At 42.6% G+C, this 23,566-nt stretch overlaps 1 protein-coding gene and 1 long non-coding RNA gene across 5 annotated transcripts; one reads left to right on the top strand and one right to left on the bottom strand.

Annotated features, from left to right (window-relative positions):
• The first annotated feature begins 5,618 nt into the window (after positions 1–5,618).
• Positions 5,619–7,103, top strand: LOC120976557 (uncharacterized). Of its 2 annotated transcripts, XR_012204472.1 has the most exons (3): positions 5,619–6,350; positions 6,435–6,552; positions 6,652–7,103. It is a non-coding gene; the product is annotated as an uncharacterized lncRNA (long non-coding RNA). The 2 variants fall into 2 exon arrangements; XR_006671888.2 differs by lacking the exon at positions 5,619–6,350 and having other exon boundaries at positions 6,357–6,552; positions 6,652–6,969.
• A 1,072-nt stretch (positions 7,104–8,175) lies between these two features.
• LOC109776895 (tRNase Z TRZ3, mitochondrial) lies at positions 8,176–22,516 on the bottom strand. Of its 3 annotated transcripts, XM_020335559.4 has the most exons (16): positions 22,123–22,516; positions 21,248–21,337; positions 20,713–20,757; positions 20,539–20,593; positions 20,396–20,439; positions 19,886–20,272; positions 19,253–19,518; positions 18,523–18,661; positions 18,384–18,434; positions 17,167–17,675; positions 16,480–17,083; positions 15,907–16,194; positions 12,287–13,039; positions 11,600–11,755; positions 10,500–11,396; positions 8,176–8,639 (listed from the first exon to the last, which is right to left on the bottom strand). In XM_020335559.4, the coding sequence occupies exons 1-16, from the start codon at positions 22,495–22,497 to the stop codon at positions 8,604–8,606; spliced, it is 4,695 nt and encodes a 1,564-aa protein (XP_020191148.2). In that variant the 5' UTR covers positions 22,498–22,516; the 3' UTR covers positions 8,176–8,603. The 3 variants fall into 3 exon arrangements, 2 of the variants coding, with proteins under 2 accessions (XP_020191148.2, XP_020191147.1); XR_012204471.1 differs by lacking the exons at positions 15,907–16,194; positions 16,480–17,083; positions 17,167–17,675; ... (7 more) ...; positions 21,248–21,337; positions 22,123–22,516 and adding an exon at positions 14,609–15,141 and having other exon boundaries at positions 8,176–8,946; positions 8,984–11,396; XM_020335558.4 differs by lacking the exons at positions 15,907–16,194; positions 16,480–17,083; positions 17,167–17,675; ... (7 more) ...; positions 21,248–21,337; positions 22,123–22,516 and adding an exon at positions 14,609–15,141.
• Between the last annotated feature and the right edge of the window lie 1,050 nt (positions 22,517–23,566).

Raw genomic sequence — 23,566 nt, 5'->3', positions numbered from 1 at the left:
GTACATGGGTGTATTTTTAATGACAAAATTGTGGCCATTTTGATCGTCCATCTGGTGTTGTTGGCAAACCGTGTATACCATGAAACAAGGTGCATTTTGATCGTTTGTGCTTTGATCACATTGGATGAACCATTCATTGCCCTCATTCATGCTCTGAATGTGGAGATAGCTCAACTAAGTCTTTGTATATTGCACTGAGGTGTGTCTTCCTTTTGATGAATATAGTCCAATGTTCAGAGGCTTCTTAGGATGTGCTTATCGGCCATAGATTTTGCCTTTGCACCTGTTCGTAGTAGCAGAAAAGACCGCCTAAAATACAACTCGCGTCTGTCCAGTGTTGCTGAAAAAGCGTGTATACCATGAATTCAAGTTCAGTTTGATCGTCGTGCTTCAATTGGACAAACCGTTCATTCCCCTCGCTTGTGTTTTGAACTTGCAAATAAAGTAGAGGAGCAAGCTAAAAAACAACAAGCAACTAGAAATGAACTAAAATGAATGAAACTAACGAAGGAAACACCACATATGCTATACAATTTATGGAATTGATACACCAGTTAATTGATATCCTTCAGCAAACTGAAACACAACATATGCATCCTTCTTTTGGAGCGGTTATATTTCCCTACCCGTATAATGCAATGAGGTATGTTTTTCTTTTGACGAGTGCATTCCAATGTTCAAACGTTGCTTTGAATGAACCTGTTGACCGCAAGCCACGGCTTCTCCTCTGTAGCTGTTCGTAGCAGCACAAAAGACTGACTAAAGTGCTTTGAACACGTAGATATACTCCCTCAATTGAGTCAAGTATAATGTAATGAGGTATTGTTTCCTTTTAGTGAGTACACTTCAATGTCCTAAGGCTACTTTAGATGTGTCTGTCGGCCACAGGTCACAACTCTGCCACTATATCTATTTGCAACACCAGAAAAGACTGCCTAAAGTATAGCCCGCACTCATCTAGTGTTACTGGCAAGTACGGCTCGCACTCGTCTAGTGTTGCTGACAACCCATGTATACCACGAAACCAAGTGCACTTTGATCACTCGTGCTTTGACCACATTTGACAAACCATTCACTCCCCTTGTCGGTGCTTTGAACACATAGATATATTCCCCTCAAGGCCTCAACCGAGTCTTGTTTATTACAATGAAGTAAGTTTTTCTTTCAAAAATGTTGTATCACAACTTTGGCGTCAGTTGATGCATTTAACCATTTTTATTGGTAAATTTAATTCAAGTAGAAAAAATAAGAATGTTATGACTTTGGCAAACATAGATTACATAAAACACTTTCATTACTAATTATATTGCTTGATCATCATCTAAAATAATTAAAAAATTGTACAGCAATTTTCAAATGGTTACACCTTGAGTTCAAAAACTCAAAACTTCCACACGTTGGGTTAAGGATCACATACAGATCTAGTGAGCAGCCAAGCAAATAACCTACCAAAATTAAGAGACTCTAACAATATTATAACAATGGCATTACGACAGTTCCAAATTGTTCAACAAATCTGATACTCCCACCATGATTTTTTCCAGGTTGCTTACCACATGGGCCATGTGGTTACTCCTACCATGTTTTGAATCTTCAATTTTTTATTCACCCTACCAAACCAATTTACAAATATATTAGAAGTGCTAGTTGATGAGTTAGGTTATAAAACACATGGATTTTTCTCCATAATAGGCGCACACAAAGGGCATGACATGAGTAAGTGCTAGATAGCTTCATCTTTGTTACAAAAGTAGCACTTATTGTTACCATTCCAGTTGCAAAGGTAATCCTTTGTTAAAAACAATCTTACAAAGGTATCAAACTAATATACTGTGTGACAGGGATAATACCTCACTTGGTTTTGTTCTTTCCGTCGAATTTTGGCCCACCGGGTTAGTCCATTTTCTTATACGAGATCAACACAAAACGACAATCATCTTTTCGATAGCCACTTGATGTTCGACAAAAATACAACTAGCGGTAGTGGTACATTAAAAATGTGCACACATTTTAAGTGATGTATAATAAAAATTGACCAAATTCCCAGTGATTGACCATGGGAACTTTTCGGTGATGAATATAGTGGCCGGAATATCCACATTTGTTTTCTTTTTTCCTTCTTTTGAAACATATTTTCTTGCACCTAGAGGGCACACATTTGAATTACACGGATACGAACATTTATTCTCTGTTCTTTTTTTTTAACCGAGGCCTCTCTGTGTTTCATGTGAAAAATCCAGATTCCAACATTTGCAATTTTTGAAACCGAGATCACCCCTCGGCGTGTTTCACTTGCCTCCAGAGCGAAGATAATGCTGAACACATACTTAATCAGTGTGTCTACGCGCGTGAAGTATGGTACAAATGTCTGGATAACCTTTAGCTACCGATCCCATGGCCGACGGTTACGGACACCATCTTGGACTGGTGGCTTCGACAAAGAGCTAACTTTCGATCGACTGCAAAAGAGGATTTGACAGTCTTGTCATTTGCATGGCTTGGGCATTGTGGAAACAGGGAAACGTCATAATCTTCAACAGAGAGGATCAACAAGTGGATGCAGCTGCCCTTGCTCGCATGATTCTAGATGATCTTAGAGAGTGGAATTTAGCACTTCAGGTGTAGGAGGACTACAACGTTTCGTGAAACAATAGGATAGATTGAGCGTGTAGAGTGGGTGTTCCCACGTTGATGTTTGCATTAGCGTGTGGATTTTTATAAATCTATTTCTTCCTTCTATAAAATTAGGGAAAAGCTAGTGGTCAACCGGCGGATCTTTTCTCTCACATCTGCCATGTTCTACGCTTGACACGTGTCTTGATGGGCCAGCGCACCGCTTCTCTCCTTCATCCCTATCTCCACTGAAATGGCCGCATATATTTATCTCTCCACTCCATGTGTTGAATCCAACCTTCACCCGCAACCTCTTTATGGATCTCATCTCACCATGCAGAGCACTCTGTACTCCAGTTCTTGCAACTAGACACCTGTTTCGAAAAGGCATACCACAACAGCCACACATTCTCATGTTGACTCTCCCACCCCCTACCTTTATCTCTCAATCCCCTGCCTCTTTCCATGGATCTCATCCCCACCTCTTCTCAAACAAACACGTTGATGCAACCCCACAACATTGGCGGCGGCCACGGGAGTCCTTCCTCCGCCGTAAAAATGCGGGTGCTGCAGTGACCACGGGGTGCTCTCTCCGTTGCCGTGGTCGGCGTCCCTGCAAGTTTTCGCAACAATAGTCTTGTTGCAGGAATACATAGAAGAGGCTGGAGATGTTGGGTCCTATTGCAATGGAGATTTTGCAACAAGGGCCTTTTTACACAAAACAGCGAAGAAGTTTCGCATTAATGGTCTTGTTGCAGAAAAATAGAGAAGAAAAAGTTTTGCAACAAAGGTCTTGTTGCAGAAAATTAGAGAAGGGAAGATTTTGCAATGAAGGTCTTGTTACAGAAAATCAGAGAAAAAGAATTTTTGTAGCATGGCTCTTGTCGCAAAAAGTTAGTGGAGAAGAGAGTTTGCAACAAGAGCATTGTCACACGAAATTAGAGAAGAAGAAAGAACGGTCCTCATACAATCGGGCGGCTCGCGAGACGGCGGATCTTTTAAAATTATCATAAACAATTGCGTACTCTGGAAAGAGAAAACATTTGCAATTCTTTCTTTCAAGCATTGTTCCAGTTGGACAGCTGTGCACGGACAGGCTCTCAAGCACAACAGACCGAGCGAGCCGAGATGGCATCCGCTTGGCCGCCGTGGGTCATCCTTGGTAGCGTGCCGCGGGTGGCGGCCGACCTCTCCCTCGCGCTCCCGGCCCGGCGCCCTCTCGCGTGGCGCTCCTCGCCATCCCCCCGCGCGTCTTCCCGGGCCTCTCCTAGTGCCTGCTCACCTGCGAGTCTCTGGTGGGTCGCACTCGGGGAGACTCTGGTGGGTCGGCCTCTCCTGGTCCCTGCTCACCTGCGACACCTTCGACGACGCGCCGGTGCTGAGCGTCGTCCAGCCACCGCCGGGCAAGGCGCTCAAGAGCAATCAGGTTCAGGGCCTCGGAGGCTTGGGGGTTGCTCGACAAGTACCGCTGCGTGGGTGTCAGCGCCGGCAGGCTACGGTTCTTGGACATATGTACAGGAACCGTAGCAGCGGCGCCGCTGCACAGATCAGCGTGTGGACGACGCTCGGCGGTCCGGACTCCGCGGAGTGGACGCTGGAGCACGAGGCCACCTTTGCGGAAATCTGCAAGATCCCCGTGCTTGCGCTCAGCCATGAGCCTACTGTAAGTTAAGAGGATCCACTTCCCTCCTTAATTTCCACCAAACTTAAACTCATAAAACGAGCCTAACAAGTAAGTAACGATATGTCCTTTCTATGATCTGATCTGATATCCAGAATAAGTTCCTGCATTCGAATCTCTATCCCTTTAGGTTCACTCTGCTCCGCTCCACCGGATGGAGCTGCGGATAACCGAATCGGTCCATACTACATACATTGATGGGACGTCCACTAATCATGCACCAGTCCATCTCTACCGAGTATGTCTGAGAAACAATTCCACATTCTTGCAAAGAAAATCAAAATCAAAATTTCACAAGCATTCGTGTCCATTCCAACATAGCAGGAATCAATTCCATATGCATTTCTGTCTATTTGTTTTCCTTTGGATCTTTTAACTGAACCCCCGCTCTATCATCTCATAGTGTTCTAGAAGCGTCCTTTCCCGATGCCAAGAATATGGTTCTCCAATTAAAAACGAGATAGAGCAATCTAGATTTAGAGATTTGGGCACTGTCTAATATGATTCGCATGGACGGAGAATGCATTCCCCCCCTGCTCTATATATAAAGGGGGCAGTCCCCTTGGGACTGAGACACAACCCACAGGAACATCTCTCCCCCCAAGCTGCCCAATCCAGTAAGGCACAGCAACCCACAAGAAGCGCTCTCCAGGACGATCCAGCATCTTCCTTGAGCACACCCGAGTCCAGCTCAGGTTGTTCCATGACAGGTTGAGCACACCTGAGTCCAGTTCTGAGCACATCTTCTACCTCCAGACTTCAACAACCTGAACTCAGGTGTGCTCAACTTGTCTGCAACAACCTTAACCTGTGCTCGATCTAGTAGGATCCCTGTGCTTGCACTCAGCCATGAGCCTACTGTATGTTAGAGGACCCACTTACCGACCATAGCACATACAAGTTTGGCACTCGGTTCAGGTTGTTGCTCCTCGTTCTCTCTTGGAACAACCTCACTGGTGCCATCCCTGGTGCTACACTCTATGCCTACACCGAGCTCTGATTTCTCAACCTCTCCCACAACGCCTTTGATTGAGTCCTTCCAGACAACATCAATGGGTTATTACCATTGATGACACACCCCAAAACGTCGACCAACAACTTCAGTGGTGTTGTTGCCGAAGCTCGGCTGACGCCGTCGGCACAACACCACTAAAGTTGTTGGTCAACAGGTTGAGATGCGTCATCAATGGTGATAGCCCATTGACGTCGCCTGGAAGGACTCCATCGAAGGAGTTGTGTGAGAGATCGAGAAATTGGAGCTCGGTGCAGGCATATAGCGTAGCACCAGGGAAGGCACCAGTGAGGTTGTTCCAAGAGAGATCGAGGAGCGTCATACTCCTGAGGTTGCTCACCGATGCCGGCATGCTGGTGAATTGTCATGAGGTACTCCTTCGATGGGTATGCAGCTCCCACAATAATATTTGTACATCAATACATGCAAATTTCCAATAGAAATTGTCTCCTGGAATTCAAACAGATGTTTTTTGGGACGGTAATCCATTCAGAAGTCATTTTTGTAACCATAACTAGCATCTTTCTCTCTTGTACTACATACGTAGTGCTAGTTATTATTATGATCAAGTGCTATATTTTTTTTGTTTTTGAGACTTGTAATGGTCTGAGAAAATATGCACAGTGAATCTGAATAAGCTGTTACATATGAGTAGTTCATGGAGTGATCATATTGAAGTGAATTTCATAAGAGAATCCTTTTCTGGATTTCATGCATTTCCTTGAACACAGATTTGTTTCTAAACATTATCTGTTATGCTTCATTTTAATGTATGCAAATTTTTAATTTAATTTTGTTAGGGAGCTAGTGTTTCTAAGTTCTAACTGCAACTGTCCCTGGATGAGTAGGCTTGTTCGAATCTAGTATCCTTCTCTCTTTGTTGTAGTACACTACTTATGGAATATTTGTTATTAGAATAATTTTGTTTCCTAATAATTATCAAAATGCTTGTACCAGTTCCTTCGTCCCCCCTCCCCCCCCCCCCCATTCAGTCTATTGTTGTATCCCGCAAAAAAAAAGTCTATATTGGCGTGACAAATACTGGTAAGTTACTATATTCATCTAGTTTTTGTTACCCACAAGAGAATTAGATGATCCGATGGGCTGAAGCTTCTATGCGTTGGCTAGTACTGTATAATACTAATGTTCTGCAAAGGAGACTGCCAATGGCGTGAAGGAAGAGCTGCAGCAACTGCATCTGTGAGACAAAAATGAGGAATGAGAAGTTGGGTTAACTTCTTCACAGGTTACGTCAATTAAGTCGTATCTGTACATACAACAAATTAAGTGTCTCTTCCACTACACACTGAAGTTTTCTTTGTAATTATCCTTTCCTTGGTTTCAGGTAGGGGAAGCAATAGATCAAGTTCACTGGCCACCGGCTGGCAATGGCTAAACCGTGTTTGCTTGCTTTTCTTGTCACTGAAGTTGAGACTTCAGTAGTGCTGGTATTTACAGTTTAGCCCTATGCTTGATCCACCCTATTGGCTCAGAACTGAACTCAGCACTGCAAGTGCTTCATAGGATTAGGGCTGACACCGTGGCAGTAATTGATGCAGTATGCTCTTGTTATTGTGTTTCTATCTCTTGTTAACTTTGTCGATCCAACGAGTACTTGGAAGTTGGACGCAAGTGAGGCTGTGCCGTTCTGTTCCAGAATTTAGATGTCGTGTCTTCAAAATTTCATCGTCTTTGTTTCAACTCCATCGGCAATCCGGTGGGATGTCAGAGCCAATTACCAATTTCCCGCGACTTAGTTGTTGTGAAAAGTTTTGACTTGGGAGTTGTTGAAAGCCATGCTTGTTCGCCGTGTCTTCTTATCTTGGATGACATATGTCAAAAAGGGACTCACATCTGAGATCTTTCTAGAAGATTTAATTTACAAAATCTATAGTTTTTGTATACTCTTTGATAGGGTGGAAACTCTCGGACGAGGAAAATGATCCATGTGAAAGAATCCACTAAGAGGCGGAGAAAATTCGAGACATATGCAAGCACAACACTGGAAAGGACCTTGAGAGAGAAAAACAATACAAACAGGTCCCGTAGAACTTCACCATGAGACCTTGTCATCGCCTGACGCCTTCCTCCATAGTCGATGGAGTGCTCATCAGAGGGGAAACCGAGCATCCTTTACATCAGGCAGGTGAGGAGGATCTTCACTTGTCCGCTCTTGGAGGCCTCAACAGTGGGTCAAAGGGTTTCTGCTTTGTGGAATGCGGTAGCAGTACTCTATCACCGCCCAAGAAACCAAAAATGAGCTAGAGTTGTAGATGCAGAATATAATATCAGCAAGTAGTATTGGTAGTTGGTGCATCGACAACCGTTGAAGAATAAAAAAGTAGTTGTAGAAATGGTACTCCTTGGTATTGTCTATTTCAGTTGTAGCAGAGCTTACATTCCTCTTGAGAGGAAGACGTCCTTTGTACATTCGTGGCTTATAATACAGAGTTTGTAATTTTGGATATGCAATGTTTTTGTTTCTGTTGTACTACTCCGCGGGATTGTAATATTTTTTTTAATGTGTTTTATGGCTTCACTGCCAGACCTAAGCAAGATCCTTTGCAAATATGAATGTTTGAGGGCCACAAGACTATTTTCCTAATCAACACTCAAAAAAAAAGTTATTCAGATATTTTATGCAGGCTGGGGTCATGGCTCCTGCTGGACTCAATATAGCTCCGTCCTCAAGACGGGGGTGGGAAGCAGATGCACTTTCCACATGCTAGTATGGAACAATATCTTTTGAGAGTAGAAACAATATTAAGGCTCAGCTATGCAAGGTTGCCAAACAGCACAAAGGATGGACAGAATAGCTGACTTGATAGCCCTGTTTTTTTTAGGAAAAAAATGAAAGAAAGCTCCCGCCTTCCACAAAAATATGATTATTCATCTACCATTTCACCTTTCTTAAATTAACAAACTTTACAATTCCCATGAAAAGAACAAAAATGTATTTGTAAAGTAACAAAAGATAGAATCCCGCAGCATATTTGAATATACAATGTCTGACTCTTTCAGGAGGACAAGAAATTGGGGAAAAAAGGAAAAGAAAATGGAACTCACAATTTATTTTTTAACTTAAACCAGCCTTCTTCTAAATACACAATACAACACAATACCCAGTCTGGGAACCTTGAGCGAGAGTCTTCAACATCCGCTGAAGCATGCCAAGCAGAAAAAAGCCGTGTGACCCAGGCAGCTATCAGTCAATCCTCGACGATATGTACGCCAATCCCATGAAGCCTGACATTTCTGTTCTTGTCAAAATTCTGAACATGTTGTTCCTTTTAGGGTCTACTTCTTTGAACCACGAGCTGCTGCAAGGTGATCCTGAAAAAACAGCGAAGTTGTTAAACAACAACAGAGGCAGATGCTTTGATTGTCAGAACAGCAACAATACATTCTTATGCAATAATGCCAGGCACTAAATATTGAGGTCCCAAATTAGTCGATTAAACTTAACATCTACTGTATTAGGTTTCGAAGTGGAGTAAATCATTTAACATGGGCACTGGAATATGATGCAGCACCCATCCATCTAAAAAAAAGGAATATGATGCAGCTAACATGCATGGGCAGAAGCTGCAAGCACCCTTATGACTATGAACAGAATCAAAATGAGTGTCGCAGTTTTGAACTAAGGTTAGTTCAACCTTAGTTCAAAACTGTGACACTTATTATGGATCGGAGTACATAATCACAATTCAACAATGAATACCCAAGACATGTTCTTGTTAGCTCAATCAGATGTTCCTTATCACCTCATTAGCAACTTACAGTTCAACATAAATTAAATATCCTATTTACTTTACTTTCATTATTCTGTGCACACACTTGTAGCTCTGTGTAATTGCAATATCCCAAGGCATAAGAGCTTCTGAAGGACAAAGTTCAATATTTATATAGGCAAGGCTAAATCAAGTACTCCAATTCTGTAAAATGTTAAGGTGGTTCACTGAGAAACTAGCTGAATACAAAATGAGGCACATGAGAATGACACACCATCATATCCTCTCTGTACCATATTGCAATCTCACCAACATAAATGCAGGCATAAAAACACTCAAATCAATGATGCAATCTGGAGCATACTAAATACCATTAAATTCATACAAGCTACAGAAACAACATACCAAAATTGCAAGTACATTTGAGATCCTAATTTTCAAACTATATTGCAAAAAGAGAAGAAATACCTCAACAACGTGCACGTCCAATTTAAGTTTATTACTTAGATAGAATGTGCAACAAAAACTAAATAAATATTGAATATTCTCCCTAAGGGTAAAGGTAAAATCCTAGAATGTGTCCAATCTATTACTTCAACTCAACTTAACAGTTAGATAAACCATTTGAAAATTATGTGAGTAGATGTATCATAAGATAATTACATTTGATTTTATAAACATGCTATCCATATCCATATCAATATACCAATATACCAATATAAAAACATGAGTTGATTGGGATACTTTTGATCTAAGCCGTCCAAATATTTAATCCAATTTCATAAATTCCCATCCAACTGTTTTGCATATACCTTCCTTAATAGCTCCTATAGTAATAGCTTCTTAAATGTACTTAGTGACTCATAATTAGTTACTCCCTAACTACATTTGTATTAATAAAAAAGTCTGTACATTTTTTATGCAATATTTCTTTAAGAAAATATTAGCTATTTACTTTCTTCTACATCAATGATACTGAGGGTAAAAAACATGCCACGAGAACTGTATTTTCTTGCATGTTTTAATTATTTTAAGCCGAACATGGTTCGCAAATGCACTACTACTATTTTTACTAACTGCTCACAATTTAAGTTGGATAAAATGATCCCTTAATTATTCCCACATGGCTTATTCAATTTCTACTGACCATCATTTCATTGCGTGCTAATGTCCATCATGTTTTCCTTAAGGTATTCTTGCGAGGGAAACACTTCTAACGAGTAAATTTACAGATATGCTTTTCTACATATATTGGTACATAAGTTCCTCATGCAATCAAGCAACGTGCATTGCGCGTGTACAATTGTTAGTGATAAAAAATGCTGGTCAAAGCTATGTTTGGGAGTTGGAACTCGGAGGATGTCCATGTCTAAAATATTGCTTTTTTTACCAGACTGCAAACAGCAACTAATGTCTGCAAGAAATGAAGCATGACAAATAGGCACTAGATGGAAATGCATACCGAGACAAAATCAAAAGCTTTAGTTTCATCTTTCTTAGAATTGCTCATCACAGCTACTTGATGTGGAGGTTGATTACTTGAATTGAAAATATCTGGCATCCCAGATGCATTTCCGCCACTCATTGAATTGAAAGCAGGATGCCCAAGTCCAGCATTGAAATTTCCCAAGTTCTGTAGTAACTGCTGCTGCTGAGCAAGAAGAGCTTCCATAGCACCATAGTTTAATTGCTGCCCAGCAAATGATTGACCAAACATTTGTGGTGACAAGTTGTACTGCATAGGAACCTGTTGATAGAAGGAGCTTTGACCAAGGATACCATTTAGTGCTGCACCACTTGCCACATGGCTAGTCTGACTGTTCATGTCAAAGAACTGTGAACCATTGAGATTACTGTTAGTTTCTGCTTTTACTCCAGGCTGAGCTTGGGCAGTGCCATTAAGGTTCAAACCAGCCATTAAATCATTGACAGTTCCTTTGTCATCAACTCTTTCTTGGAACAATGGCTCCGGGCTGCTGCCAAATATATCTTGCTCGATCAGAGAGTTATCATGCATGGAGGCTGAGGATTTTTCTTCTACTGTCATGCCTGAGAATAGGTCATTAGTCTCCTTAATCTCTTCCTCATGGAATGATACATCTGCAAACAGATCACTTCCATTACCATTGCTAGTGGCACTGGTATTACCAATAGTTTCACCACCAAGCAAATCATCAACTGAAGAAACATAATTACTGTTCCCCATTATCTGCTCGCTGCTTTCTTGAGCTGAAAGCTGAGTTACTAGATCATCCCGATCCCCTGTATCAATCAAATCAGGCATCTGAACAGGAGTGGGTCTTGATTCTGAAAGATGTTTGCTTCCGGTAGGTTGTTCCCCAACCAGCAGATTTAATACCTAAGAAAATCGATACAACTTATTACATCTTTGGCAATGGCTGGTACAAAAAGGCTTTGGTCATTCAAGATTAGAGAAAGATACACATACTGCAGATAGTGATTTACAGAAAACAGAGCATGACTTATTTCAAAATTCTCTTTCATCGATGGAATATCTACAATTTTTTGTTTTAAGAGACTCGGCTTTGTAAGTTGACTCACTTTTGAAGCCTTTTCTCTGAGAGAAACTTGTGGCAATTCACAACATCTGACAACAGAAGCACTGTTCTCACTGAAATATGAAGCAACAATGGAATAAGGATCAGTATCCTGTTTCCTTACAACCGCTTCCAGTACACAGATAGCCTTCATGCGAACCTGAGTAGTAAACAAACATATTCAGTATTTATCAGAACTAAACGAAAAGCATCAAAATGCTGCGATCAATCAAGCTAAAAGATACACCCATGTGACCTAACCAATAGAATTAACGATGTGAACAGATGATGTACCAAATTTATTCAAATAAGATCAACAAACGTCCAAAAACAAGAATGCTCACCATCACTAACCCCTGCCAGATATAAATCCGTTTTCATTCAACAAAAGTGGGTATATATAGAAAAAGAAGGCTAAACATCACAAATCCAGATGCTTGGGAGACTGCTGCTAGCTGCTTGACAGTAGTATCAGGACCAGTGTGGCCTGCTGGGTACACATGCTCAAGCATATCATGGACTGCAATATCACTGATACTTGTATGTGTTCCTTGGGCAAAGCCTTTTTCATGCAACTTATGTACAGCTTATGTGAATTTTTAATATACTGTATTCCTCTATATCCACAAAAGGAAATGATCTAAAGTCCAAAGGTTAAAATAGACCCAAAAAGGGGTTATCCTAAACTCACCTGCCACAATGGAGAGTTCAGTTTGCTCTCAAGGGCACGGCTCAAAGCAACTGCATCCAGTTTGGAGGCTTCTGTTAGAAATATCTGCAGAGCATCTCGAGTGGGTTGCAACCGCACACCGCTTGCAGTAACAATTGTTTCCAAAAGTCTCTCCTCACGAGTCTTAATTCCAGGTTGACTTGATTCAGTATCACCGGCTGATGTTGAACTTGAGGGACTTGGACCCCAAGAACCAGAACTCACATTCTTTGAAGCACCAGATGTAGCACGGCTCTCACCTTGAATTTCACTTGGATCGTACCTACCATATCTATCAGTTTCTGTGGTCAGAGACCTGCGAATTGGGTTCTTGTACATACCACCATTATCATTTGGCATCATTGAATGTGTGGCAGCAAAGTTGCTCAAACCCTGTTTAATGGAAGCACCACCAATGCCCACTACTTCACTTAGTTCACTGAGGAAAGACTTCTTGTCATCTCTTGATGGCTCATAATTAGTGTTTCCAAAGCCCTGTATGCGCTTGCCTAGACCTTCTGTCACAACAACTGCTTTAGGGTCCTCAGTGGAGAAAATAGCAGCAATGGCCTCGTTTGCAGTTTCGCGGACAGCCTTATTAAGGGCATCCCCTTTTAAGGGGTCAGGGTGTCCTTTGTAGTGAACAAGCTGACGCATAGCCGCTGAGTGTCGTTGCATTTCCCGCTTGAAATCAGTGCCAGATTTTCCAACAGCATATTTAATCAACCGCAAAGCCTGGAAAGCAGGAAAGGAGGTAAAAGATTATGTTACTGAATCGGAGAAACTCAAGCCTACAGCTCCAGCAGATTATTAAACAAACTAATGTATTTGAACTTGGACATAAGGTAATGTAATCACCAAAATTACACCACAGGTGCTAAGCATTTCCTCTGAAAATATACAGCAGGTCACTCATGATTGAAAGGTGACATTTTGGGTAGAGGATTACAGAAAACCTAATTTCATACTCCCTCCGTCCCAAAATAAGTGTCTTGACCTTAGTACAACTTTACACTAGAGTTAGTACAAAGTTGAGACACTTAATTTGGGACGGAGGGAGTACAATTCAATAAATACACTGGAGCATTCGGTACAAACGCTCAGCAAAGCAATACTACATCCTTGAGCAAAATTTGGTTCACCTGGAGAGGACCTACTCATAAGTTTATTATATTTTAGAAATCTTGATAAATATTTGATTTATCACTGGGATTGGAGTTGATCACTACCCCATGGCTAAAAAGTACTCCCTCCGTCCCATAATATAAGAGCGTATTTTACACTAGTGTAGTGTCAAAAACGCTCTTATATTATGGGATGGAGGGAGTATGTTCTAAATGCCATTAGCAATCACAGTTCTAGTGTACAATACCGTTTTCACATCCTACTTCACTGTGTGACCTAAAAATATATAGGGTTACATACACCTTCTATTTTGTCATTGCAATAATATTTGCTTAAGTCCAACATTAATCGTTGACAGGTTTCTCCTAGAAACAACAGGGTGCAACAAAACACTCATATAACCCACTAGTGTCAAACATTGTAACTAAGCATGCATAATTCTTCAGGAAAACCAACGTAATCGGCAAGTGTTACTCTAAAACCCAGTATCTAGGGCGGATACGAGCAAGCAAGTTGGATGGACGGAACATTGTCAGGTTTTTTAAGAAGCAGAGAAGGACGGTGATATCCATCATTAGGAGCTATACACTTGTATAAATCCAGTCAAGATAATTTGCACAGAAGGTAACAGTTCATCCGGTTTGGGGGCAGAGAGAGTTAGAAGGTATGCAGGGTGGCAGTAGCTACATACAGGTTCTTAGCCTTCAGGCCCACCTGCCATGAACTCATGCGTAGTCAAGAAACACATATGGAACGGCAACCAATTTTTTGGCCAGACATAGTGCGGATTGCCACACCTCACTACAAGTAGGTACGATAGCCATCCATACGTATGGCTTGGTATACACTAGCCAAATTTCCTATGTCCATTCTTTCAACACTTGAAATCGCCTATTTCCCTGCAACCCACAGTGACAAATAAACAGTGTTGGACACTGGAAAATCCCTGTAACTACTAGAACATTCAGATCAGAATGCGCTAGGAATCACAAATTCATAACCACGACCGCGAAACTAATCAGCAGGAACACTAAAACAGTGTCCACTGCCAGTCCTATACTGAGCATGAATACTTGGACGATCATCGTCGTCGTCGCCACCGGCCAACCAACCCTCGTCCCCCCGCCGTCAGGTCAACACGACATGATCCCAAATCATCAGAGGCCATAAGTAACGGACCTTCTGCTTGACGAGGGGGCTCTTGTTGTCGAGGCGCTTGAGGACGAAGTCGGCGACCTCCTTGACGATGCCGGCGTCGGAGGCGCGCAGCAGCTCGCAGATCTCCTCGAGCTTGTAGACGGGGGCGACCTTGTCGTCCTCCGCCGTGACGCCGTCCACCATCCGCGACCGCCAGTAGGACTCGACCGCCCGCCGGCTCTGATCCATGGCGCCCCTCGTCGACCGAAACCCTAAGGGAGGGCGGGAGGGAGGGAGGCTACCGCCACGGCAGCGCGGCACCACCGGGGAGGTCGAGATCTGGGAGGGGGCGGTGGACCGGGTGTACGGGGGAGGAGGAGAGCGGGGGTTGGGGGTCGGGCGGCACGTGCGGCCGGAGGGGAGGAGGGCGAGGAGGCGTGACCCACGCGGCGTGTGTGGAAGCTTCGAGTGGCGGGTCAGGTCGGGGAGTTTTAAGGCTTTAACCGTTTTGCTTTCTTCTCTGTCGCGGGAGGAAGAAGCACCAGCCACAGCCAGGAGAGATGAAGTGGAAAGTGTCCCCAAAAGTTTCAGTATATCACGTGGTTGGGATGAGATGCTACGCCGCTCCAGTAGGACAGGGGCGACATTCCAGCAGGAAGCACTTGGGCCTTCTTTGGTTCATAGGATAGAGATATTGTAGGAATAGAAACTTCATAGAAAGTGAGATGACATGCATCTTCATTCCTATAAAAAAGGAGATGTCATTTAATGCATAGGATAGGAATTTTTTTATTGAGTCTAGGCTAATGTTTTTTCCTTTAAAATGTAAAGGATTGGATCTTATCCTACATAGGAATAAAAATCCATTCCTACAAAACAAAGGGTTCCATAGAAATTTTATCTTTGAAAATCATATCCTATGAAATTCCTACAAGAATCCTACAAACCAAAGGAGGCCTTACATATAACCAGTCTACTCGAATTCTAGCTCATACCTATAGTATCTTTCTATAAAGAAAATCTTCATGTCAGGAACGAAAATAACTCTGAAAAATAATGAGTTTAAGTTTGGTATACTAATATATCACAGATTTGCAGTACTTCGGATGACATATATCTCGCAGGAGGCGTGTCAAAAACTTAAGGTATGACAGCGAGAGCCGAACTGTATTCTATTCTATCTGACCTCACGGTCGGTGGCAATGTATCAGGTCTACAAGGGGCTACAGCTGAGAATCCTCGGGTTAAAATCATATGCCAATCGCCGAGCGAGAAAAGAAATACAATGTGCATTGTTGTGTCTACTACTATCTCCCTCGCTACACCACGGCCTCCAGGACCTCATCAGACTCTTCGACGACCATCTCATCCTTGAAGAGGAGCTTCAGGTGAGGCAGGACCTTCGGCAGCACGGGCAAATCGGCGAGGTTTACGCTCATGAGGTCGAAAGCGATGCAGGTCTTGTGCATGTCCTCCTCGTCAAAGACCGGGATTTTAGGATACCTCTGGCTAAAGTGGGTCAGGATTATGCGGTACGCTCCAGCCGATGTGCCTACTGCTATGGCTTCCTTCGTTGTGCTGTGGTTCCGCGCGATCGCTTCGTCCTTCATGCTGTCCTCAAACGTCGCCTGAAGCAAAACAAGAATCAAGACAGTTTATTAGACAGGCAACATGGTCACAACCTAACGCCTTTTAGCATGCTAAAATAATTGGAAGAGAACAGTACTCAGTTAACAGTATTATACAATTTTTGCAAGATCTAATTTAGTGCTGTTGCTAGCGGTCCACATTAATTAAACGTGAAGAATGCCAGACACTATGGACAGAGGTCAAGAGAAATAGGAGGAAAATGGGTAATTATTGTGCGCACTCAAGTCGATATATGCAATTGAATAAATAAAAAATCAGCGTACCTCATGTATCAGCACGGTGGCATCTCTGGACGCATCTACAAGAGCTGGGCACGGCCGCGTGTCGCCTGAATATACAACTTTCCATCCTGGAATTGCCTTCCCAGCACTACTCACCTTCTCCTTGGCTCTCAAAACAACTCCAAACGCCTGTGCACAATGTACGACAGGGACACTGTACAGAATCTCCAAACCTGATTCATGTAGAACTTCTTTCAAATTAGCGAGAGCTGTAGTATCCTTCGGACTTGAAGGCTTCTTGTTGTAGTTCTCCATTCTGCTTCCAGGGGCAAACATGGTATTTTCAAGTTGAGTTGTTGCCGATTCGGTGGCATTATCACCAAGAAGTTCCTCAACACTAGGCTTCAAAGTTTGTCTGCAGTCTAGGAACTGCATATCAAGATCTTCAAGTGTTGAATATGCATTTAGAAATCTCAGGAGTTGTTTTGGTCCAATCACGAGCAAGGGTTTGTGAGGAACACCGTTTAGCAATTTTGACCTCAAGGCAAGAACTCTAGCGAGACCCGTGTGGTGATCAGCGTGAATATGGGAAATCCAGATGCACCTCAAGTTTTTTACAGCTTCATCAGCACCACTTACACCAAACCTGTTACACACAAAAAAAGTATTATGAATATAACTGGCATGAAGTGTTCTGCAATCTTCTAATGAAGTCTTGTTGGAACAAACCTCCTTTTCAGCTGTCCTAACGTTCCTTCACCACAATCAAGAAGCATACCTCCTCGTGCAAACAGGTTAATATATATGGAACTAACATTTCGATATTTTGAAGGCTGGGAAGAACCCGTACCCAAAAACGTAATTTCCATATCTTCTCTCGTAGCATTCTCCACGCAGCAGGGGGTCTCTGAATTGCCCTTTGGGCGCTTTCTCCAGACACTTTCTCTCAAACTACTGTCATCTTGAAACTTAGCCAAATTCCCCTGTTCATCTAAAATATCAGGAAGACAGGAGTCTTTACTAATCCATGGCTCTTCAACCATCAGCATATGTTTCCCAGCTGGTGCCAATGCATTTTTTTGGTCTACACTACTTTGCCAGAACTTGCTAATCTGCTCAGGAACTTCTTTAATCTCAGGAATCTCAGAAATAAGTTCATCTACAATTTCTTCATAACTAAACAAGCTTGGAATAGAAGCTCTATCCAACCCCAGTTGAGCATATGGACGCAGACGAAACTGCAGGACAACAAAAGACAAACATTGATACTCCTATTTTGCACTAACAAAAATAAGTCGAACCTGCAAAATAAATAGTACTCCCTCCAATCCAAATTAAGTGACGATTGTTTAGTATGAAGTTAGTACAACTTTGTACTACACCAGCGTCAATTAATATGGATCGGAGGGAGTACTTATTTTGCAGTTAACCAACCAAGTTTTCCTTTCCAGGAAATAGATCATCAATTATTACATCCATACATGGAACAATATTTTTATGCATGCAAGAACTTAGTGTATCTCATCGCAACAACAACCAAAAATAGGACATCTACAATGTTGTGATGCCAACCTTCTCTTAGAGGTACCACATAGGATTTTTGCCTGAGTTCGAGGATAAAATAAAAGAGCGAAGGTTGTCTTCTCTTGGCAAGGGGATAAACCCTTCACGCCTAAGTGATCACTATTTTTTCCATTGTACATGATGTTTTCACTTCACCATGTGTTTTCCCATCTAATACTAAATTCTTAATCACAACATATTTTTATATTAACTCAAGCATTAAATTGCCAGAGAAGACACTAAGGGATAACCTGTTGTAAAACTAGTTTTTATAGTCTTCTACAGACAGCCTTATTTACCATTGGAGATGCCTTAGAATATAGAAATTGTCAAATATCAAGTAATTAGCACATTGATACAACATAGACTCTACTTGGACATACCTTCAGCAAGTTTGCTGCTGCCACACTTTCACAGGCTTGGAATGAAGTACTCTGAAAGGACAATAAGATGGTTTCTGTTAACAAGAAGGAAGTATTTCAACATTCAACCTCTGGTGTTTCGTATATCACTGAGGTTTACCTTATTCTTCTCCAAATCAATACCATTTGCAGGTTCCACAGGCCAAAACCCAGAGGATGGGAAGAGCTGGGGGCATACAAAATTAAGACGTGAAGATATCCTTGCACTACCTTTCAGGATAGGAACTTCCATGTTTTTACTGCAAGTGTCACAAAGGAGGGAAATCGTCACCATAAAGTATGGCACTGCCACTGATTTATATCTCTAGCTACTTGAGTCTGAGAGTGAAAATAAAGTTCAAGATCATACATATCCGTACAAGAATGTTACTCAGGTAATAAGAGTGTAAGACGCAGTTAATGCTGAGTTAATGACACTAAACGTCACAAATTTTAGAGAATACAAAAAGTGGATAGCATGAGATGAATGAACATCCACAAGATGTCAGTCACCAAAAGAGTCATGTACGACATAAGGAATTTGGAGAAAAAAATCACTAAATAGAAACAAATTATAAAAGAATGTTATGATAGAAATAAACAAGAGGATAGCATGGATGAATAAACATTCACAGGATGCAGTCATTGGAAAAATGTAACACATCTACACCATCTGAATCTAACATTTCAACCTTGAGAAACTCGTTGCTTTTATCGTTAAGTATAACTAACTTCTGATTTTTCTAGTGGGATCAATGAAGTTCAAACCTAAATAGTAAAATATATTTATTTTAAATGCATGAGAACAAATTAAACCATAGATGAAAAAGGTAAATGAAACTGAAACTTACTTTTCATGCCCTGCCATGATATGCTGTGTGGTGCCAAAAGATTTCATCCAGTTCTGATAATCAACAGTGTTTGTCACAGAAGATGGACCTAAGTGGATTATGCAATTTACTTTCTTGGCATTCTCTGTTTGGCAGGAAGAATCTTCATAAAAGCGGCTAAGTGATTGCAGCAAAAACAGTTCATGCATGTGATATTGTGTAGGGCAATCCACTAGAAGTACGATTGGTCCAGGAATTGGTGGGTCGAGAACCTCACTTGGATGAACCTATGAATGAAATGTCCAAAGAAACTTAAAAAACAAAATTTATGAGATATGACAAAAAAATGAAAATGTTTTTTGCAACCAGAGATAGGTTGTGAGTGGATGGAGACCCATTAAGCAACATATGTGCTACTCCCTCCGTTCCTAAATATTTGTCTTTCTAAAGATTTCAAGGAGTGACTACATACAGAGCAAAATGAGTGAATCTACACTCTAAAATATGTCTATATACATCCATATGTGGTAGTCCATTTAAAATCTCTAAAAAGACAAATATTTAGGAACGGAGGGAGTAGTAAGGAAACGCCATGAGCCTGTGAAAGTTCATGTTGAGAAAATTATGTTCAATAGTTTAGCAATCAGCACGAACCATTCTACCAGCTACAGTCTTCACAGAGTTCCCAAGTTGAAGTTCACGATACTTTGGCCCACGCTCAAGACCAAGGGCCTGAGCTTTACCAGGGTCAAATTTTCCTTTAATTTCTGCCAATTCACATGAGTAGACTATAGCAGTATCACCAGGCTTTGAGTTGATATCTGTTGAATTCCTGGCTTCATTGTTGTACCTCGGTTTGACAAACATTGCTGATATACGAACTACTTCATCATCAATAGTAACAGTAGCTTCTGTAGATTGTGAAGAAGATGCACTGTGTTCCACACCAAAGCTGTGTGTATGAAGCATTGCCCTATTTGGGATAAAAGATTTCATCGCGCCTGCTAGAAAATCAAGGTCCGAAGGGCCCCATATGTTCACCTGTATTAAGGTTAAGAAGAATAACATTATAATCAATTGTTCAAAATAGATTAACTGAACACATGAGCATCAACAACAAGACAGTACTAGAAAGAATGCAAGCAACAATTATTTCCATCTCACCGACATGCCCTCATCTCCCATCCCAGCAAGAGTTAGCACGAGACCTACATTAAGAAAAGCAAAATCAAAATAGCATCAGTGCATCAAACGAACCTACTAATTCAGTACATGGACAATCGCGTGAAAGGACCAAATTTTAATACCTGGAAGGCCCCCTGCAGTTTCTGAGCACACGCGAGTGAAAAAGATGTGGTCAATCTGGTAAAGTAGAATATAGCATGTTACTAATTTACATTGCCCATACCAAGACATAAGAAACGAGAGTGGGTGCACGTGGAGTTGCAAAGCTGATGATGATTGATGAGGGCATCACATACCTTTGACAACTTTATCTTGTGTTCAGTGCAGAAACGCTGAAGACCCTGTTAGATTGCAAGAAATCGGTGTGGTAAGCTCAAAAGCAAGTTAAGAATTATATTTGCTAATGATAGCAAAGAAATAACACGATTCTAGTCACCTACATATTCAGTCCTACGTGGGGAAACCATAGCTCATGCATTTAAGGGTTTAAGCGTCCCAATCAACCACTTAAGCACATTAGGCACAAATGATTGTACCGCTCAGAGAAGAAGGGTGCATCTGATATACTCCATCGAGTGTATGCATCTATCAACAGATAAAACTTAAAATTAACCTATTCGGATACTACATTTTAGCGATGAAGGATTAAAACTGCATAAAGTTTTCTGAAGTTTGACGATGCAACATGCCCAACGGATGCAGTGATTATTAAACATACACCTTTGTTAAGCCTCAGAATACAGAAGGAAGTAAAAGTCAATTCGAGCTTCTTGTGTAAGCTGTTTAGCATGTTAAATAGACACAAGGATATCTTGATACAGAAGATCATACCTCGCCAGCATTAAATATAAATCTTTGTTTGTCAAAGAATAGTAAAATTGAAGGAGCGGTATCTTGAGTGTCCATTCCTGTACCGAGTATCTGCACAAAAAGAATGAAAAAGGTCAAATCACTAATAAGATAACACGATAATGTTGCTGCTTTCAAGTTCTAAATCAAATGTTGTGATGGTTTAGTGGTTGAAGCTTGAAAACATTGACATTGTGTCCTTGCGGAATTGGCAACATTCAACAACACGGCTAAAAGAATGAGACCAGCAACACTTTGTTCCTAAAAAATACAGATAGACCAAGTGTGTAAAGTTTGGCGAGTGATCCACCTACAGGGATGGCAGGAAAAATATGGCATAATCTATTAGTACACTTGTTGCATAAAACAGATAAAATGCTCCGTTTTCTCCAAAAGAACATCGTGATTTTTGCATGATTATTACTATCGCCCATTACAACCAGTTGGGAACAACAAAAGATGTTTCTTAAACCAAAGGCAGATCCCCAAACTCCTAAAGCAAGCATGTTACGATCTCCCAACAAACAAATTCACTGATACCACGCTCGTAATATACAAGGAATGTATAAATTCCGCCAAAATTAGTGATCTCAGTTGAGCACTACATGTTCCCTGACACCGACATTACATCATGCAGCCAGTATCCCAACTGCGCTCGACTTACACGGAGCAGTATATGGTACACAGTGCATGAAATGGATTGCACCCTGCTACAATAATGTGCATTATTCATCTCGACTTCTTAGGCAGAATGCCGAAGCACCACCGGGGGGTGGGGGGGGGGGGGGGGGGGGGGGGGGGGGGGGGCACACATCTACTGAATCCGTCGAAGTATATAAGGCAATAATTTCGCACACCTGCACGTAGGAGGTTGTGCTGATGGGGTTGGCCCTGCGGTTCTTGAGTTCCATGCTCCTGTCCTTCCTGACGTCCCTCCCCTCCGCACGCATCTTATTGAACGCCACTCCCGCGTCTTTGCCACCGCCACCGCCGCCGCTAGCCATCCCCTCGGGTTCCTTCCTGGCCGTGCTGTTCCCGCGGCGGAGGTGATGGCGGCTGGCCTGGCCGCGGCACACGAGGGGGCGGATGCCGGCGGCGCGGGTGAAGGGGGGGCGGGGAGCGGAGACGGAAGAGAAGAAGAGGCGGCGCGAGAGGTAGAGGAGCGGGGCCGGAGCTAGGGTTTGGGAGAGAGGGAGCAGGCGGCGGAGAGGGGAAGGCACTTGCGGCGGCATGACGGAGGACTTTTATTGGGTCGGGTTTTATCCCGGTCTCGGGGGTTTTAGAGCGGATAGCCGATCACCGGAGCCGGGTGCTCGTCTTTTTTTTTTTAGACCGCCATTTAGGCATTTTATTAACGAAAACACTAACGCCCAGCGCCTTTTCTCTCCGCGGTCAACGTTTCGCCAGTCGGGGCGTGCGATGAAACTGCTGTCGCGCCTGCACGCCGCGCACCACTTCTGTTCCCCATCTTCTACGACTGCCCATTCTTTCACTCTCCCACACCCAAGCTGTCATTTGCCATGTTTTTGAATGGTACATGGCAACTGCCCTATTTTGTGAGCATGAGCAGATGGCAACTCTCTTTTTACTCCGAACATGTTATTTGTTGCCACGTCTGTTTGTAGCGCTACATGGCAAATGTCTAGTGTTAGTAGGTGGCAACTCCTAAAGATACCACCATCGCCCACATGCACGTCTCCTCTCCCACACACCAAAAGCTATCAGTCGCCATGTGTTTTGCAGGGTACATGGCAACTGCCCTAGCGTGCTTGTAAGCAGATGGCAACTCTCTTTTTACCGAAACATGTTTTTTGCCATGTTTTTAGTGCTACATGGCAACTGTCCAGTGTTAGTAGGTGGCAACTCCTAAAGTTTTTCAAATCATGGTAACTGTAGTAGACCGGACCATACATGGCAACAGCTGCAGTTGCCCAAAAATGGCATCCGGCACTTGACCTAAGAGGGCAACTGCAGTTGAGCAACCATGGCAACTGTAGTTCAGCAACATGGCAACTGCAGTTCAGCAACATGGCAACATGGCAACCAAAAAGGTCCGGACCATGGCAATCGCGGGGGGACGCGTGGTTACTGACACGCGAGGCGTGTGGCTCGCAGGCGGGGAGGGGCGACGGCCGAGACGGGTCGTGCGGGACGCGCGCTCGCTCGCTCGCACCGGACGTGCGGGCTGTGGCTGCGCGCGCCCGTACGCGGCCGTGCGGGCGGGGTCGTCTCCGTGCCACACAGGACGTGCGGCACAACCACCCGATACACCACACGTGTGGCAGTTAACGGCGTCCAAAA

Source organism: Aegilops tauschii, chromosome 3, assembly GCF_002575655.3.
Source record: "Aegilops tauschii subsp. strangulata cultivar AL8/78 chromosome 3, Aet v6.0, whole genome shotgun sequence".
NCBI lineage: Eukaryota > Viridiplantae > Streptophyta > Magnoliopsida > Poales > Poaceae > Aegilops > Aegilops tauschii.
Note: the sequence above shows the minus strand (reverse complement) of the source record. Positions and strands in the feature narration are given on the sequence as shown.